Below are 20,070 nucleotides of genomic sequence, written 5' to 3'. Positions count from 1 at the left end.
ATCAGCACCAAGAACCGGTGTGCTGCTGAAACTGCACCCACGAGGGCTAAGGGATTCCTACGATATTGCCTAACCATGCTGCCTGTGTGTATTGCTGAAACATGCTGCCTGTGTGTTTGCGAGTGGCAGAGCCTGTTCCCTCCACGGAAGTATGTTTTAAAATGATGAATAAAAGCCAAACTTTAATGAATCTGACCCCAGATGTCCGGAGAAGGCAATAAAAAAGTAGTCCTTAAAAGAATGTTTTAACAATTGCAGCATAAAGAGACTGTAGTTGGCCGTTGCTCCAAAGCGAAATACGGAAGTGATGTATCTGGAACACAAACCAATGTTGAGCCTGCAAAGAAGCCTGACGCAGTAGTCAGCCTTTGGTAAGCAGCAGGAGGGATTACACACGATATATTGACTTCAAAAGGTCTTGCAGACAGTACATGCTCACTGATACTCGACCTTGAAAACCGGACTGAATGAAAAGCAGTACTCCTCTTCCTCTACTCCGCCCCCACCCTTTCTTCCCTGCAGCCCAATATTTTTTTCTAGCTCTTCGCATATGAATATAGATATCTTCCTCTTCACCCAAAATCCACTAAAAGCCAGTGAGAACCAATCCCCAGGGCACTCTTTCCTGCATTACAAAGGCATGTGCCATAGATCTGTCAGGCTGGAGAACTGCAATTCTCGGCATCACCAACAAGAGGCAGTGCCACTTCTCATTAGAGTGCCCGCTGATGGACGTGGCAGCGCGCCCTGCCATCTTTCAAAGTGCACTCATTTTTCTTACAGACACACAACATAAGCAATCCCTCCGCAGCCCTGAGTCTTACATGAGCAGCTGCAAACAGAACTCTAACCGCATCACTTTTCCAAATACAGAATGAGTGTTATAAATATTTATTTCTCAGAGGCAGCAGCTGAAAGGCTTTTAGGCTGATAACATAGTATCCTGGATTAAAAATTCCATAGTGGTTTATTATTCATAGGCTGTGTAGAACCATATTTAACGCAGAATGTACTGCTTGCATCGGCATCTCTGGGGCATTTTATGTACTTTAGTAGGGTATAGCCCCATGGAAATCCGTGAAAAGGGTCACCTATAAGATGCGCTCTTCTCTGAAACAGGGATGCTTTATTTATGGTGATCAAACCACAATGGTGTTTTTGCACATCTTTCTGTCTTTCGACTGTTTCATACAATTGCATTTGACAGTTTCATACAATTGCATTTGACGGTTTCATACAATTGCATTAGTCTCTTTCTACATTTTGGACACTAGATTTACACTTTGAGGAAAACGTGGATGGACATCGCCGGTTTTGTAATCCAGACAGGGCACTAAGATACAACAAGGGAAATACCGATGGCTGACAGTGGCGCGTTCCCCAATTAGAGGTCTACGTAAAAACGTCAGATGTCCGGTGCTAGTGCGGGACAGTGGTTCGTAAGCTAAACGGTAGTGGGCATATTGAGTGTAGAGATCTTGGCGGGGATGTGGACATCGCTTGTCACAACCTGCTCCTGCAAGGAGGTAAAACGACATTGCTCTTTGGGCTGCTCGATCTGTTGTGCGCGAGGGAGGGAAGTGAACGCGTGCCATGCGCACGCTGTGTACAAACGCCACAAGCCGTACGCGCACATTGCCTGTCCAGACGCGCTGAGATGGCTAGAGAAAACACGCCGTGAGCGTGCACATTGGCTGTTTGGGCGCGCTGGGGAATGGTGATGCAACGCGATTAGAAAAGCCTATCCATGAACTGAGACTTGGCAGAGCATGACTGCTGCACCACCATGCCAAAAAACTACACACAAGGGAGAGGCAGAGGCGGCTGTGAGTGGGCTGTGGAGATTGTGGAGCTGCTGGCTGCCAACGGAGCAACAACTGAGGTAAGGGCCCAACCAGGAGCGTGCGGGGATGATATGAGGACAGAGTTTTTTAAAACCGTCTATACGGAATGCTTCTAGCGAGCTAGAACGTGCAAGGTGGGGTAGGTTTGCTTGCAATTGACATGCAAGCTTTAAAAAAAAAAACACGACCGGACAGGAGATGTGCGTGTTCACGGGTGTGTTCACAAGCTCCAATCGCCCTGCGTCTGCCCATCTCCTGTCCCCCTTCCGAGGCAAGTCAGCAACAATAGATCTCACTGGCAACAGCGCTTTCGCGCTACGTTCGCCAGGCGAGACCTAAAAAACTAAAATCAGCTATTTCTTAAAAAAAAATAGGAGCAAAGAATAGCTCCAAAGAGCTATTTGCGACAGTGAAGAAATTAAGCCACCTGTAGGACACTAAACAACATACCATAGACCAAGCATTTTGCAACAGTCTAGCATCCTCATTTTGCAATAAAGTGTCCACCATATACAATACCTTTGCCTCAAGCTCTGTCTACTATCAGAGCTCGTTGGAATTTACAGACATCGTAATCTCATCTGCACCAGTGCTTAAACTACAATCAGAATTTGACCCACTCCAATTTGCTAACTTCTCAAAAATTTCCTATGAACAAATCGTAAAATTTCTTTTAGCCACTAAATCAGGCTCCCCTTTGGATGCCTGTCCTCCCAAAGTGATCCATACGACAGTGGAGACAGTTGCTCGCCCACTCTTGGAGGTACTTAATGCCACCATTGAATCTGGGATGTTTCCTAATAGGTGGAAAAAACTTCTATTCTACCTCTGCTAAAAAGTCAGTTCGCGATAAATCCGATCCAGGGAACTAGCGCCCCATCTCCCATCTATCTCTGCCAGCAAAAATCTTGGAGAAACATATGAACCAAGAATTAGCAAACTTCTTTGCGTTCCATCATGTTTTAGATTCCAGCCAAAATGGTTTTAGAATCAAGCACGACACTGAACTGGCCTTAATAACGGCAACAGAGGAAATAAGACATGCGGTTGACACTGGAGGCTCGGCAGCACTAATATTATTAGACTTGTCAACCGCCTTTGATACGGTTAATCACGGTACCCTATTGAAGCGGCTTCAAGGGGCAGAATTGTAGGCCCAGCCCTTGCACTCCGAAGTTCTTTTTCATCAGACTGAGAACAATTTGTCGAGTAGAAGGTTTTAAATCTCAGTGTTTCAGGCTTCCATGGGGGTGCCACAGGGCTCATCTTTGATACCCACCCTGTGTAATATCTACGTTACACCCCAGGCCCGCTTGATCAAAGTCCATGGCTTCGACTTACAATAATATGGGTATCACCTGCATATGATTCTATCAATCTCGAGCAAAAATCATGACACAGCCCATAACTTCAAGGAATGCATGAGAGGTGTAGGTAATTGGATGGCAGATGATTGCCTGAAACTGAACTCAAATAAAACAGAATTCTACTCTTCGGCAGAGACGCATTGTTTTAGTCTTCAGAATGGTGACCCATGGAGCTGGGGATCCCTCCCTCCCCTGTCGCCAAAGCAAAAAATCTGGGAGTCATCATTGACACCACTTTATCCTTTTCACATCATGCAAAGATGCTCACTTCGTCAATCTCTTTTACTTTAAAAAATCTAAGGAAAATTCTCCCATTTATCCCATTAGAATTACAGAAAACAGAGGTAGCAGCCATGGTCCTATCAAACTCGATTACTGTAACGGGGTGTTGGTTGGAGTAAACAAATCAGTAGTGGCAAAATTGCAGGTACTTCAAAACTCAGCAGCTCGGCTGCTCTTTGATCTAGCCAAATATTCATCGGCCAGACAGGCTCTTAACAGCTGGCACTTGCCTGTAGAGAAGCGAATCAAGTTTAAGGCATTTTGCATCGCCTTTAAGGCCTTGCCTAATCTTGGTCCTGTTTACTTAACAGATCGCTTCCAATGGCTCATTCCAGCACGTACACTTCGGTCTGCGTCTCTGAAGCTTGTGAAAGAAGTAAGTTCCACCTTCTCCGATGGGGTGGGAAAAGCTTCACACATGTCATATCTGGGTGGTGGAATGATGCAAATAAAGTTAAAAAAAACTCCCCTGATTACCTCTCCTTTAGGAATAGGAAGGGACTCAAAACCTGGCTTTATACCCTATAATCTCTCTTAAACAACCGGATCATAACAACATCTCTCGATTGGTCTGTGTGTTGAGCTGCAAGCGCCTAGGCGCCCTCGGGTAGTAGTGCGCTATGTAAATAAATAAATAAATAACCATAATTGAACTGTTACCTGCACCTTAGCCTTGATTAATGTCTCACAAAGTGTACCTAATGGGGACCTGCCTAGACTCACAAGAGGAGGGACACGTGTAAAAGAGTGAAGAGGAAGATAATAAAGACAGTAAGCATTAGCCTAAGTGGCAGTGCATATTATTGTACCTGCTACAGTATACCCTTTTAAGCATGTCTATTAACCCTTTTGCTGCTAGCCTCCCCCACCGTGCTAAGAATTCTTTTGACTATTTGGGGTAGTTCGCGATTAGACCCCTGTAACGTTTTGTCCACATACGGTATCCACGCCAAATGTGCCCCTTTTCTTCCAACATCATTTTCAAAAATGCAGCTACATTTTGGGAATAATGGGGAAAAAGTGCTGCAGAAGAAAGCTTCTTTTTCCCTGCAAATGTTATCGACAAAGGGTTTGTGGTGCTGAAATCACCATCTTCCTAACTGTCAGGGACAGTCAGACCTTTGTTTATTTATTTTATTTAGAAAGTTTTAAAGAGCGCGAACATGACCCTTGCGGGTATCAGAGCGCTGTACATACGGCGAAAGCATTAATAAACTTCATACAATAGTAGTCAGTAAAATAACATCACAAGGAGTACACAGCCAAGATCAGGGACCTTATAGTGGGCCACATTAGATTAATTTCTCCTAGGTCGTAAAGTATTTCTTGTAACAATTAGCAAAACAAGCAAAAGTGAACTTGACGGCAAACACTTGATTTTTAACTTCATGCAGAAGAAGTCCGTAAAGTAACAGCACAAGGAGTGTACACTCAAGATCAGGGACCTGGTAGTGGGCCATTCTAGATCCATTTCTCCCTGGGGGTAACATGAAACCTGTAACATTGAGCAAAACAAGCAAAAGTGAACTTGACCCAACATAGTACAATAATTAACAACCCTGATGGATGAGGGCCCTCTGGAAAAAGAACAATTAACAACCAAACCTAAAATAAATGGAGAACAATAAGTTGGGAGAGATGTCTGTCAGCAAGGGGACATGTAAAAAAAGAATACGATGATGCAGTTAATGAACCTTCAGGAAAAACGATTTGACCTGTTTTTTGAAAGAGGCCGTGGAGGGATTGGCTTTCATCTTCGAAGGGAGAGTGTTCCAAATTCTGGGTGCCAGACCGGAGAAAGCACGTTTGTACGTACTTTCCTTCTTGAATTTTGGTGGTTCAAGACAAGTGTGGCTGTACTTCTTAAGTTCCGATTGGAGCCAGAAAGAACAAGCTTGTTCGCTAGATAAGCCGAAGTGTTGTGATGTGAGGCGTTATGCGTGCGGCAAGCTATTTTTTAAGCGAATCCTCGCTTCAATAGACAACCAGTTAAGCTGCACAAAGTCAGGTGTAATGTGATCATGGTTTTTGGATCCTGTGATTAGCCTGGCTGATGTGTTGGGAGTGGCTCTGAGAGGGACCAAGCTTGCTTTAGGAAGCCCCATAAGGGTCACCAGACCATATTCAAGACGTGAGATCACCAGGATTGTACTGCAGGTTGTAAGTCTTCGGTAGGCAGGAAAGGTTTGATTTTCTTGAGGGTGTTAAGATGAAAGTTGGCACCCCTAATAGTGGCACTGATGAGCGCTTGCATGTTAAGTAGTTTGTCTAAGGTAATACCTAATGATTTAGCTGAATCAACCACGAGAGGGGTGTAGTTAAGGGCTGTGAGTTGCTTTAGCCAGTCCAGGGTAGGTGCAGAGTGATTGCAGGGGCAACACGTAGGAATTCAGTTTTTACTGTGTTCAATAACAGATGGTTCTGGGCTAACCATTATTGAGTTTGCGAACAAGCGTCATTTAGAATTTTAATATCATCTAGAGAGGAGATCTTCAAGTAAAGTTGCGTGTCATCTGCATTCATGTGGTAAAGAATGTTAGACTGGTTCTGAATGGCCGTGAGAGGTTCCATAAATAGGTTGAAGAGCGTTGGCGAGAGTGCGGATCCTTGCGGAACTCCAATCCTGATCTGGGTACTGGAAGCAAGGGACTGGTTGAGTTTAATCCTTTGCGTGGGGTTGTGTAAGAAGGAAGTAAACCACTTTAGGACCGGTCCCGCTAGACCCATCCTCTGTTGCAGAAGATTAATCAAGGTTTCGTGTTTGATGTTGTCAAAAGCAGAAGATAGGTCTAGAAGGATCAGAAGTCAAGGGACATTCTGATCAAGGGATTTCAGTGCGTCATCCATAATGTGCGTTAATGCCGTTTCCGTACTATGCCCTGCTCTGAAACCGGATTGATAGAGATCCAGTAGTTGAAATTTCTCAATGTGGTTGCAGAGCTGCTTGTGGCCACATTTCTCGAGAAGTTTGGCTAACGTCATGATGTTAGTGATGGGTCTGAAGTTGTTGGGATCAGATAAATCCGAGTTAGGCTTCTTGTGGATGGGAGTGACTTGTCCAATTTTGAGGCAATCGGGGATTCTCCCCTGCAGAAGGGATTCATGAATAATCAGCGACCAAAGTGGTAGAATGACCAAGTTGAGATCTTTAAAAAATTTAGCAGGAAGTGGATCATTGAAGTAGTTGGCCGGTTTTAGAGTTGCCATCTCGTGGAGTAATTCTGTGTGATCTGGCAGGATAAAGGAATTCCGAGAGGCGTCATTTTTGGGGGAGCATCCGAGAGAAAAGGAGACCGTCTCAGCCCATCAGTTCCTTTGGAGGTGTGGTGAGGATTAGGGTCAGCATCATGGGCGTGCAAGGTTGGAGCTCCTGTTCGATTTTTCTATTTTTTTTCTGAGAAGTGCACTGTGAATGCCTCGCCGTTGGGAAGTGGCATCGCGCGGACAGGTTTGGGTTTGAAATTTGGTTTGCTTGCTGATTGATGATTTCAACAAGCATCTTGGGTCTGCTTGTTGCGCCGGCCAGTTGCGTTCTGGAATAGTGAGATTTAGCAATGCAGATTTTTTTTATTGTAAGCACTTCTAATTTTCCTTAGCTGAAAGAGACTGGTGGTGCAAGGCTCATTTCTCCAAGACCTCTCTAAATGCCTACGTTTGCGGGGTTCGTTATTTAGGGAACCATTAACCAAGGTTTGGATTGTTTAAGGGGAATCCTTTTAAGTTGTTTTGGCGCCATAGAGTTAAAGATACTAGTCATAGAGCTAATGTAATGGTCCGAAAGATCGTCCAGATTAGTCATGTTAGGTGGAGGCTGAGGACTATTCCTGATGATGGAAGTAAGAGCATTGATGTTTACATCTCTCAAGTTGCAAGACCATTGTTTCGCTTTAAGAGGTTGACCCTTTCTGCTCGTTGACTTTTCCAGTATGTGGAAGGCAATAGTTATTGGAGAGGAAAGTCTTAAAGGAGCTGACTGAAAGATCATTGGTGTCATACCAGTGGAGGTTAAAGTCTCCAAGGACGACATGGTGTGGTTGATCAGAGCATGAGATAATGTTCTTCATGATTTGCTCTATGAAGATCAAATTGTCACCAGGAGGATGGTAAATCATGTGGAGCACACAGACAATCTTGCCCTTATTCCAAATTTCTGTCATAAGTAGTTCACAAGAAGATGGGTGAACCTTCTGAGATTGCTTTACAGTTGAGCTGGAGCGATGAATGCAGGCAATGCCCCCCCCCCCCATATTCCCTAGGCGATCACCTCGGATAATGACATAGTCAGGCGGTACTAAAATGTCCAGAACCAGGGAGGCGGTATTGTTGAGCCATGTTTCGATGAGAATCAATAGGTCCAGATCTTGCGCTAAGATGAGTGCCGAAATGTCACGGCATGTTCCACAACAGATCTGCAATTGAGCAGCATAGCATTAATGTGGGGGGAGGTGTTAATCTCTTCAGTATGAGCAGTATTTATTTGGAGTAGATTTTTCTTATTTTTTTGTTTTTGTTTTTGAAAACTTTTATTGTACAATTCTGCAAGAACACAGCATCTGGCCTACAACCCCAATGGGCCGGCCGCGTTGATCACAAATGCATGTCATTCCAGTTGCATTTACACAGCCCTTCAGCCGACAACCAAAGGTCCGGCGGCGTAGCAACATAAAAATTGGTATACTCAGATCCTGCAGTTCATATTTAGGATATACTATCGGCCCTTCATTTTACATACGTTGTAAATAAACGCATAAACAAACAGCTGCCCCCTCCCCCCCCCCATCAATCCTCAGGATCCTATCAGGCCAGCACACCACAACAAATTAGAGTAGAGTACAAAAAGAAAGCGAAACAAACTGTCCTCAGTCCCGTGTGCTGCCAGGGTGATGCTCACATTTCTTCATATATGAAAAAAGGCATACCGAGAAGGAAAGTAAAATAAAACAAGTTCATGAAGGCGTCATCAACAGATAACAGAAGAGGGGAGTCCATGTGCAGTGGAATGCAGGTAACCTGTGCAGTGCCACATACCTGTATGTATATGAGCAGTCCTATGCCAACAACCAGGCAGAAGGCAGCGCTGGAGACAACAGTAGCGTGAAAGCAGCGGCTGAGTGAGGCAGAGACGAATAGTGTATATTATCATTCATCAGTGATTTTGGACAGCATATACGCAGTGTAAGGGCCCCAAATGTCTCTCGGACGCGAGGCAGTGGGGAGTTCCTCATAATAGCATGTCAACTGATCACGGCAATACGCCAAATCTTGCAACCAGGTTTTAACATCAGGCGCCCGCTTCCCTCCCCAGCAAACAGCCACTCTGCGCTTAGCTAGCTGTAATGCTAAAACCACCAAGCGTCTCATTCCTGCCGGTACGCTAGACACAATGCCAAGCAAACATATGCGCGGGTCACAAGCAATCGTCACCATCGTCATTTCAGACAACGTCGTGGTCACGTCCGTCCAAAACTCAAGCACCCGGGTGCACACCCAAGCCAAATGCATAAAGTCAGCCTCATCCATCGCACACAGCGAGCAGACAGCCGATTGGCGTAAACCATATTTAGTAATTTGCGCCGGCGTGTAGTACCACTGCTGTAAAAACTTATAGTGTATGAGCCTAAAATTACCGTTAGCGGCGAAAGTGCCGGTCATAGCACAGCTTTCAGACCATTCGTCATCCGTCAGCGGTTCCATCAAACAGGCATCCCATCGAGCTCTCGCAGCCACATTCATACCCCCTTCATCCACCTGTGATGCTCGATACAGCCGCGAAATCAACTTCACACGAGTAGTCGCAGTATACATCAACTGCAATGCACCCAACACACGCGGTTCTGCGGGAAAAGGTGGACACAGATCGTGCACCGCAGACGGCAGCCGGACATATGTAAAAGTAGCCATGGTTCCGTTATTCCCAAGGTTCAGTAAGCTTTGTAGTGGAAGAAAGTGGCCTGCCGGAAAAACATCTCCCATAGTCTGTATCCTGGCACCCTGTAACAACTTAAGGGCCCCTACCTCTCTCGACACTGAGATGTCGACATGATGCAGTAAAGGCATGGCTGGAGCATACAGCGGCAGTCGGTCCGCACTTCTCCCAAGTTCCCTCAAGCTTTAGCAGTGCATTGCACCGTGTCCACCTCGCCCTTCCCATATACCGAATGCGGGTTCACCATCATTGCCTTTAAGGGTAGCGGATATACAGCTCCTGCCTCAATTGCCACGTGGGGAGTATATGGCGAAGCCGAAACACAGTAGGAGGCGAAATGTGCCTGGGCACATAAATAGTACAAACGCTTATCTGGCACAGCAAACTCGCCCAGTTCATAGGGTTTGGTCAGAGTGTCCCACTTCACACGCGGTTTCTTTCCCCCCAAGCCTGAGTGACTAATAAGGACTGAAGCGTAGCAAAAAAAGAGACGTCAGGGCGAGGGGGATGTTAACAAAATAATACAGAAACTTAGGTAACACCACCATCTTGATCAGGGCAACCCGGTCAGCAAATGAAAGGGGTAGACGCGTCCAACGTGCCACCTGATCCTCCAGCCTCGAAATCGCTACCCCATAATTAGCTCGAATTATTTCTTGGGAATCTGTGCACCCAAATCCCCAAGTACCGAACCGGATCCGTGGCCCATGCCAATGGGAACTCCAACTGAAAGGGCATTGTAGCGTCTGTCAATGGCAACAGTATGGATTTGTCCCAATTAATAGATAATCTAGAAAAGCGTTCGAACCGGATATAGTCCCGAATCACCCCTTCCAGATACCTTTCTGGCTCCTGCACATACAAAACCATGTCATCGGCATACATGGAGACCGCGAGTGACCGGAGATGGAAACGTAACGCCGAGGTCGCGTGTCGTTGCTGCAGTATACACGCCAGGGGTTCTAAAACGATGGCAAATAGCAAGTGTGAGAGTGGGCACCCCTGCTGCGTACCTCTCCGTATAGGAAAGGGCGCCGACACACGACCATTAACCCGCACCCGGGCAACCGGATTGGTGTAAAGTAAGGTGACCCAAGACGTGAAGACGTAAGGCACTCCCATCCGATGTAACACTGCTATCATATATCGCCAAGCTACGGAATCAAACGCTTTGGCAGCGTCCAGTAGGACCCCCACTGCAGCAAGTTCCGGCTTGAGTAGATGTAGAACCGCAAATAAAGCTCTCAAATTATGTGTCGTGGAGCGCAGAGGCACAAAGCCAGACTGGTCTGGCAGTATCATAACGGGTAACAACAGGCGCAGGCGTGTCGCCAACACTTTGGCAAGTATCTTTACATCTGTATTCATCAGGGACAGTGGTCGATAAGACTCAGATTGATCCAGTGGTTTGCCTGGCTTCAGAAGGGTCACAAGAAGGGCCTCGCGCATCGTCGCTGGAAGTTGCCCCTGATCTAGAGCCTCAGCAAATACTGTCGCTAGATGAGGCAAGAGCAAGTCCATATATTCTTTATAAAATTCAGACGGCAAACTGCTGCCTTACCGTTTGGCAGAGCCGCAATCACATCTCTGAGTTCTCCCTCCGTGATGTGATGCATTAAAAATTCCTGTTGCCCCTTCGACAGCCAGACCAACGCTACATCTTCCAAATATTGCGCTATCTCGTCCTCACCAGCCATCTCCCTATGCTCATACATTTGTGTGTAGTATTGCGCAAAACAGTTTAGGATACCATCCGCCTCAGTCACAGATCTATCCCCATCCTTAATTTCTTGCACTCCGCAGTGCTTAGCCCATGGTTCCTTGATTCTATCTGCCAGTCCACGCCCCGGGCGACCGCCCTCCCCATAATACCGTGCCCTAGTGCGTTTGGATAAATATTTGATCTTTTGCTCCGCAAGCTCATTATACTCGGTAACTTTCAGACGTATGTCAGCCAGAAGAGATTCCGCCGGTTGCCGTTCATAGTGCCGTTCCAGGCCTAACAAATGACGTTCTAATCTGTCCATGGAGTCCCTCAGTGATTTAAGCACACCAGCCTGCAGACTAATACATGCCCCACGCACAGTCACCTTGAAGGCCTCCCAAACAATGCACATGTCTTCGACAGAGCCAATATTCCTGACAAAATTGTCCTCAATTACTTCACGCAAGCTCTCACGCAACACCAGATCCGACAAAGCCCCAGGCTGCAGTCGCCACGAAAATGGCGCAGGCGCATGCAATGGAAACCATACCTCCATAAGCACAGGTGCGTGATCAGACAGAGTGCGAGGCAAATGCTCCACCTTCATCACCCAACCACTTACATCTTTCGTCACAAGCCAATAATCTAGACGCGACCAGGTATCATGCGCAGACGTGTAGCAGGTACCCTCTTTCGCGCTAGGGTGGCCAAGACGCCACACATACACTAGGCCAAGCTCATGCATACCGTCCCACACCGCTCCAATCGCTCTTTTAGCTGGGCATTGTCGGTCATCCTTTCTATCTAATGCACGATCCAGCGTCACGTTCAGATCTCCACCACAGACAATTGCAGATGGAGGTAGGGCATACACCTTGTTCCATAAAGTGACTTAAAAGTCAGGATCATCAATATTCGGTCCATAGATGTTGACCATTGTTATTAGCGTACCACACAGTTTGCCATGCAGAATAATATAGCAACCCTCTTTATCAATGTCCTTATGAAGACTCACAAACAGTATGTTCTTCTTAATCAGCACCATGACTCCCCGGGCATATGAGGAATATGCAGTTGCCAGCCTCGTCCCCGCCCACTGTCTAGCCACCGTCTCCGCTGCCTGCCCCCTGAGGTGCGTCTCTTGCAGGAAGACTACCTGCACATTATGTATTTAAACGCCAGCACCTGTCTGGTCTTTTGTGGTCTGTTTAGTCCCCGCACATTCCAGGTGAACCAAGTAACATTGCCTCCCTTATCCATATGGTTCACCAGTGTGTAGACCCTGATACATAGCTAACGGACTCCCACCTGTCCAATGACAAATAATCAAGTCACTCGCCTTCAAAAACCCAAAAATGAGCTCGCAAATAGAAAACAAAGTAGCTGCACCCGGGGAACCCCCCTTGTACCAAACAGCATGCCAACCAGCAAACCCGGATCCCACAGTCCTCCCACCCCGTCCCCTCGCCCACTCCAGCGCCCCCAGCCTGCCAAAGCCACCCCCTTCCCACCCCCCCACCCCGCACCAACTGTAGACACACAACAAACCCCAAATCCTCTGTCCTCCCCCTTTATCCCCCCACCCACTTCAGCACCACCAACCTGCCAAAGCCGTCTCCAACCCTCACTACCCCCCCCCCACTCCAACCGCAAGTAGACTGTGGGGTACTCCCATATGTGGGGGCGTAGAGGCGAAAAACTCCCGTAAGTGGAAAAACGGGAGGTGACCAAGCCACAAGAATGAACATCCCACGTCTTCTACCGGAAACCTGCATCCCGCTACTTATATAATTCCTAAAAATCACCATTGGAGGGGCTAAAGGCCATCCCTTGTAACAATACATTACCATCATAATATCACATTCTCAGACATTGTACCACAAAAGTCATCGTCCCCAACAGTGCATATGTTTTGCAATGGCCTAAAGTAGGCAAGGCCATCAGTACAATTAAAGAAAGCAGTCCCAACCTGAAAAGGCTCCCGTGATCACCATTTAAATTACCAACCCACACGTTAAGCTCAGGGCTTCATTCAACTATCTTCGTCCATCTCAACACCTCCCTCCTGCGCTGTAGCGGAGTCACGCTTATGCTTCTTCTGTTTCTTGGCGTACTCCATGGCAGCTTTCGGCGAGGCGAAGATTTTATTATCCAAAGGCGCTCCTATCCGCAGCCGAGCAGGGTACAGCATGGGGTACGGTATTTCCTCTTTCCGGAGGAGCTGTTTCACGCCATTGAATTCTTTCCGCGCTGCTTGTACAGCTACAGTAAAATCAGGAAAAAACTCCAACTTGCTGCCTTGATATTCAATAGTACCTTTTTCCCGGGCCAAGCGTAGCAGTACATCCCTGTCTCTATAGTTTAAATGCGAGCAATGATGGGGCGCGGCGGTGCACCCGGCACTAGCCTCTTCGCCAGGGAGCGGTGCGCACGCTCCACAATGAACATTCGGGAAAGCTAGTCGGACCCGAAGACTTCCACAAACAAACGCTCCATAAAATCTTCCATCCGACCCACATTCGTCGATTCCGGCAGCCCCGTGACGCGGATGTTGTTGCGCCGGGACCGCCCCTCCAAACCCTCATTCTTAGCTTGGATTACCGCAAGAACCCGCTCCATGTTGAATACTTTATCATTGACTGTTGTAAGACCATCTTCTGTAGCTGACACCCTCTGCTCCACCTCGCCCATTCGCACATTCTGCCTTTCCAATTGCGTTGACATATGGTCAAGCCTGTGGTTCACCGCCTCCATAGTACCTTCTATCGATTGTAATGTCTTTTGCTTAGCTATGAGCGCGGCCTCGAAGTTCGGCGCTCCCCCTGACGATCCCGCTTACTCAGCGTCAGATGTGGCCTGTGAGGAGGACATCGCAGACTTGCGCGTGTCAAAGTTTAGCTTTGGTTGGTTTCGCTCAGGCCTGCCCATGTCGCCAATGGCAAAAGATAATGGTAACCAACAGTAATAAAGCACCTGTGATGGCGAAAGAGCGGGCGATGGGATGCCTACAGCAATCAATCAGTACCTCAGCAACACGTGCAGGAGCGTAACACCGCAAAGATATATAATGGTGCACCACCAAAGCCAGTCTCAAGAATCCAGAAGTAACAGCAGTTTATGGCAAACTATTAGGAATTAAGTCCGCTTTCCGACCTATTGCCCACTTAAGCTGTCCGATATCGATAGGGATCAGGCCTCTACTCCCAGTGCTGTCCTCAGCAGCGCGCAACCCGGCAATCTTCAGCAGCCAATGTCGGGGATTCTCGGCCTGCACGTCCCGGAGGTTACTTAGCCACCGAGCTTACTGGCCTGTGAACATCCGAAGCTGCTCCAATCTCCCAGCTGCCACAAACCAACCGCTTGAGCCCACACTCCGCCCTCGCCAATCACAGATTACACGGCCGGGCCCAGGTCAGCCACACGCCGCCTCCGCAGCCCCGGCCTCCCCTAGGCCTCAGCCCCACTCACCGCAACCAGCTTGGGTAGAGCTGCAGGCCCACCGCAGCCTGCCGGCACAGTCTCGGAGCCGAGAGCAGCAGCCCTCAGCCGACACCTCTTCCGTCTCCGCTCCTGCAGTCACGTTATTCTTCCTTCACCTCCGGGGCACAGCACCACCAGCCGATGGGCCTCCTTCATCGCGCCAGGCACCAGGCGATCCCCGGCATACACAGGCCAGCTTCAGTCACCATGCGTCGGAACCCGCGGCGGGAGATACAGGGCACCAGTTCACGCAGTTTAAGGGCGCCGCTGTCCGGGAACAGCTCAGATCAGCGCTGCAGGTTATCGGGCATAGATCGCTACCAAGATATTAGGTAGTAGACGCTGGATGAAGCGGATATTTGACGGATTTGGTCTCAGTCTGGCAGAGCCTCACATAAGTGCTGCCATCTTGCCGTGCGCCCTCTAGTGCCCCCCAGATTTTCCTTATTAACCGATCTGGAGTTCACCTTAGGTTCCCGGTCAGGGGAAATGGCAGGGATGTTTCTGACGTAGTTAGAGGAGGCGACAAACCTCGAACTACTATATGAGACTACAAGAGTGTGGATGCCTTCCTCCATCAGCTGGGAAAGAAACCTGCGAGGTCTGTAGTTGGTTGGGCAGGGGCGTAGAGATCCATCTGGAACTAATTTGGGATCTGGAAAAGGATTCTTCTTCCCCAGCCCCGCATAGTCCAGGTGTGTTGCAATGAATATTCACAAGCGGAGGGTGTAGATTCCATATCTTCTCCATCTTCATGCAGAACTGTAGAACGGACTGCATGATCTCTTTGACGCCTAGAAGATCCTGCTTGAGGTCAGCGAACTTCTACTCTAGGTACGGTCCTTTTAAATACTCCTCGGCGGCCTCAGTAGAAGACGATGGGTGGGAACCTGGAGTTTGTAGGGAGCTGGACGATAGAATAGAACCCTTACTGCATTTACAAGAGGAACTAGAATTCAGCTCGAGCGAGGATTTGTCAGCAACCAAGGATTGACTGATAGCAAGAGATGAGGCCAGAGGGAGCTGTGCCAAACCAGGGTAGGGCTTTGTATCTGACATTTTGGTTTCAGTACTGGTAATAAGAGAAGCACCGTAGACGGAGAGAGGTGTCAAAGGGTCACTTGGGGATGGACCAGCATCTAGGTCTAACGCTCTGTAGGTGGAGTTTCTGTATCCTGGGGAAAAGAGAGAGGGTTATCATGGTTGGACGTGTAGGGGGCGCGCTGCACAATCGTTTATCATGTTGGAGCTATCGGGTCGCACAGAGTGTAGGGCCTGTGACAAACATTGGATGTCAGTAGGGGGAGAAGGCTCAACCCCTGGGTGGAAGGCACTCGGATCGGGGCTCCCAGCGCCAAGTGTAGGAATAATCGGTGTGTCAGTGCTAGAGTTGTGCGTACTAAAAGTGTCCTCTGCGTTGTTAGTAGAGGTGTATGAAGCAGAAGGTGAAGGTATAGCAGTGAGGTTATTGTGCTGAATAGAGGTAACAATCAAGTTGTTAAGAGTGTTTTTTAATCCTCATGAAGATAATGTCAAAGTGTTTGAGATTTCTGTCCGTGGCTTAAATAAGGATGTTCCCATTTTTTATATAAGGAGATGGTTAACTCAGCCTTAAGGGCAGGGGAGGGTAACGTGGTTACACGGAAACCATGCAGAGTTTTGGCCAGTAGCTTGGTATTCATGGAGCCTTTCTCCACTGGGCTCTTCTATTAGTGTCGAAAATGAGGTCAGTCACCACGGTGCCCTTAGAAGTAGTAAAAGTGTCCGATATAAGAGATTCCGGCCAGCGTTTGAGGATATTGTGTTTGTAGGTCTTTTTCAATTTTAATGATAAGTTGGGGGGGGGAGTAGATGATCTTCTTACAAGCATTCGAGCCAAGCTGAGCACGCAGGTCAGGAAACTTTATCATAAAACTAACATTTTCTACACAGTTTTGGCATTTTACTGGGACATAACCTATTTTTGCTACTTTTTGTGCTTTCAACATCCTTCCAGTTAGTTGTAGAAATGGGTGTGAAAGCAATAATGGATCCCGTAAAGCTATACATTTCTGAAAAGTAGATGACATTCTAAATTCCGTAAGGGGTCATTTGTGTAGATCGTTCAAGGTTTTGTTTTATGGAAACTAACAGTTGAAAGTAAGAAATATTGAACGTGTTTTGAAAAAATCAGCCATATGTGCCAAGGTCTTCACCTGTAACTTCTAAGTATGACAGATTTTTTAAAGCAATATACTGTTACATCCGCTGGACCCTTCTGGTTGTGGGGATATATAGGACTTGTAGGTTCACCAAGAACCCGAGGAACCCAGAGCCAATAATTGAGCTACGTCTTGCAATTGTTTTTCATTGTGTACCGGTATAGAGCAATTAATTTGGTAAAATATAAGGAGTGAAAAATAGCTATCAAGTACACCTATGTATTTCTCAAATGGGAACAAAATATAGAGTTTAGAAGCAGTAGTTATTTGCACATCTCGGAAATTTGTGGGTACCTATACTAGCATGTGAATTACAGAGGTGTGGATTTTATTAAAATATCTACTTGTCCGTGGGGCAAGTTGCTTCATAAATCTACTTGTCCTGTAACAAATCCACTTGTCCCTTTGGTCCCATGTGGTTCAGCGACAAATTATGGCAGCAATATCATTATATAAGAGCTCTTGTATAGCCTCTCTGCTTATGCCAGGGCTCATACCATTGTAGCTTTTGAATACTAGCAATCCCTTTATGTTGCCACGTTTCTGCAGATCTACATACTGGGACTGAAGGTAGTGGTAAGCAATAGTTCCAGGGTTGGAATGCCCTTTAAGTCTGTGCAAATCTACTAAGGGTGTTTTTAAGGGTTTTCAAAAACTCTTCTCTAATCTTTGCCCATATGGAGACATTTTTGCTCATGATAAACTGCAGTTCACAAATATTTTCCATGACTACATTTCTTGCCCTACTTCTATACATTCTGGTAAATTCACGAAAGCCATATAGCTGCACTTAATGCAAGGACATATACCCAGGGTGCACTTTTGAGACTTTCTTTAATAATAGGGCCCGTAATTTGGTCTGGCGTTAATCACAACCTTTGTTGTTTGTTCAAATTCTCTCTCCCTCTCTCTGTATCGGCTGGCTTCACTGTGAGTGACGGCATTAAGCTCTTTCACAAGGAGTATATTGGCACACAAAGTAGTTTTGTTCAGTGGCAGTAACTAATGTGGCAGTGTGTGCTTTTTTTAGACCATTTTTTTGCTTTTGCCAATGTTTGTTATAATGGTGAGGGTCCGTCAGCTCTCACATCAAGAAGGCTTTACAAAAACCATGCCAAAACAAGTCACGTATTGGCAAAACTAAAAAGCTGACCACTAATTTCAGACCTACTGGCTTTGCCAGTGCTTGTTTATTTTTGTTTCTCATAATCTTATTGAAACTGGCTACACTAATTTTCCAATATGAACATTTTTGCGAAATACTAGCATGCATCAACACATTGTACTAAATGATGCTGCAAAGAAACGGTACCTGAAATTTCACAGTAGTTAAGCAAACCTTTTTATTTTCCAAATTTCATTTTTTTAGGAACATTTTATATTGAAAGCAAAGAGTCATTAGTCTTGCTCTCAAGCTTCTGAAAATATTTGCATCTAATCAGAGAGCATTCTGGGAGAATTATGCACAGCCTCATATTGCTAAACTTTGAAACCGTGAGTACACATTTTTATACTGTAACCACTGTCCGTAGTGCAGTCAGAACTTACATTTACGTAGAGCGCTCACCCTAATTATAAAGGTTTTCAATTAATGTACCATAAATACAAGTTTGAACAGCATTAACCTAGGCACACAAATAATAACTTAACTTCAGGCAGTGCTCTTCCCTGGCCCTTAATGTGCTACTGCAAACTGGCAGCCAAAGGGTTTGTGCTGCAGGGGGTTGGGCATACGTGTCCCAAGGACAAAATACACATTAAAACTTGTTGCCCTTGACCCCAAACAATATGTCCTGGGCTTCGGGCTATAGGAATTCCACATCCCTGGAATTATAGGACAGTTTTCAAAGTGATTTCTCTTTTACACATTCTTACATTTGCAAGGCAGAAATGCATAGAAAGTCAATAGATAATAACACTTACTCTTCAATTCTGTGTTCCCCTTCGTCTCTTGATAAAAATGGTACCTCACTTGTGTGGGTAAGCCTAGTACCAGCGACCGGAAACGGCCCAAAACGCAACGTCTATACACTGCAGTGCCTAGCTATGGATTTTGAACCCTAGCTCAACCAGCACATAGGGAAACCTAGCAAACCTATACATTTTTTTTAAAACTAGACACCCAGGGGAATCCAGGATGGGTCGACTCGTGTGGCTCTCACCAGGTTCTGTTACCCAGAATCCCTTGCAAACCTCAAACTATGTTCCCCCACAGATATTGGAGAAAAATTTGACTTCATAGCAAAATTTGAGGTTTGCATTGGATTCTTGGAAGGAAAATATTGAGGGATCAACGCAAGCCACACATACCTGGACTCCCACGGGTGTCTAGTTTTCAGAAATGTCTGGGTTTTTTAGGTTCTCCTAGATGTCTGCAAACCTGGGACCAAACACACAAGTACCCACTTATCTGTCACAAAACAACCTTGTTTTTCAAGGAGGTCACCTGCGTTTTTGGTCCCGGGCTCACTAGCCATCTAGGGAAACCTACCAAACCCATACATTTCTGAAAACTAGACACCCAAAGGAGTCTAGGGAGGTTTGGCTTGCGTGGATCTTCCAACATTTTCCTAAGTTGTGGGATCACCGGACTGGTACACATTTCCTACCACCCAGCATTCCTCTAGGTCTCCAGATAAAAATGGTACCTCACTCCTGTGGGTGGGCCAAGTGCCGCTCAGGGAAGTGCACAAAGCTTATTGTGAAGACATCAAAATTACCAAGCGCAAAACGACCTGGTTTTGCAAGGGTAGGAACCTGGGTTTTTGTCCCCGGGCTCAGCTTCCATCTAGGAAAACCTACAACACTCACATATTTCTGAAAACTAGACAACCTGGGGAGTCCAGTGAGGTATGCCTTGCATGGATCCCCCAAAGTTTTCCTACCCAGAATCCCTTGCAAACCTCAAATTTATCTGGAAAAAATCATTTTTTTTCTCAAATGTCTGTCTGGGAAAGTTGTGGGATCGCCGTGCTGACACACATTTCCTACTACCCAGTGTTCTCTCAGCTCTCCATATAAAAATGGTACCTCCCTCGTGTGGGTGGGCCAAGTGCCCGCGACCGGCAAAGGCCCAAAACTTATTGTGGAGACATAAAAATGACCTATCACAAACGGCCTGGTTTTGCAAGGGGGGGGCACCTGTTTTTTCGGCCCAAGCTCGGCGGCCATCTACGGAAACCTACCACACCCACACATTTTCGTTTTTTTTTAAAACCGGTTTTATTGGATTTTTCAAGTACGTACAATAGTCACAGCGCCAGAG

General features: G+C 46.5%; 1 protein-coding gene across 10 annotated transcripts in view; it reads left to right on the top strand.

The window, feature by feature from the left end:
• Nucleotides 1-20,070, top strand: part of BOLL (boule RNA binding protein) — a 1,385,263-nt gene that overhangs the window by 19,976 nt on the left and 1,345,217 nt on the right. Inside the window, exon 2 of one of the 10 annotated variants that reach the window (XM_078680445.1) lies at nt 18,175-18,299. The exons of the other annotated variants lie outside the window; for them this stretch is intronic. Coding sequence (XP_078536571.1) covers nt 18,267-18,299 — 33 coding nt within the window. The 5' untranslated portion in view covers nt 18,175-18,266. The remainder of the gene's footprint in view (nt 1-18,174; nt 18,300-20,070) is intronic. 10 annotated transcript variants of the gene reach the window in all.

The sequence above is a fragment of the Lissotriton helveticus genome, chromosome 3_1 (genome assembly GCF_964261635.1).
Source record: "Lissotriton helveticus chromosome 3_1, aLisHel1.1, whole genome shotgun sequence".
NCBI lineage: Eukaryota > Metazoa > Chordata > Amphibia > Caudata > Salamandridae > Lissotriton > Lissotriton helveticus.
The sequence above is the reverse complement of the archived record's forward strand: the minus strand, read 5'-3'. Positions and strand labels throughout refer to the sequence as shown.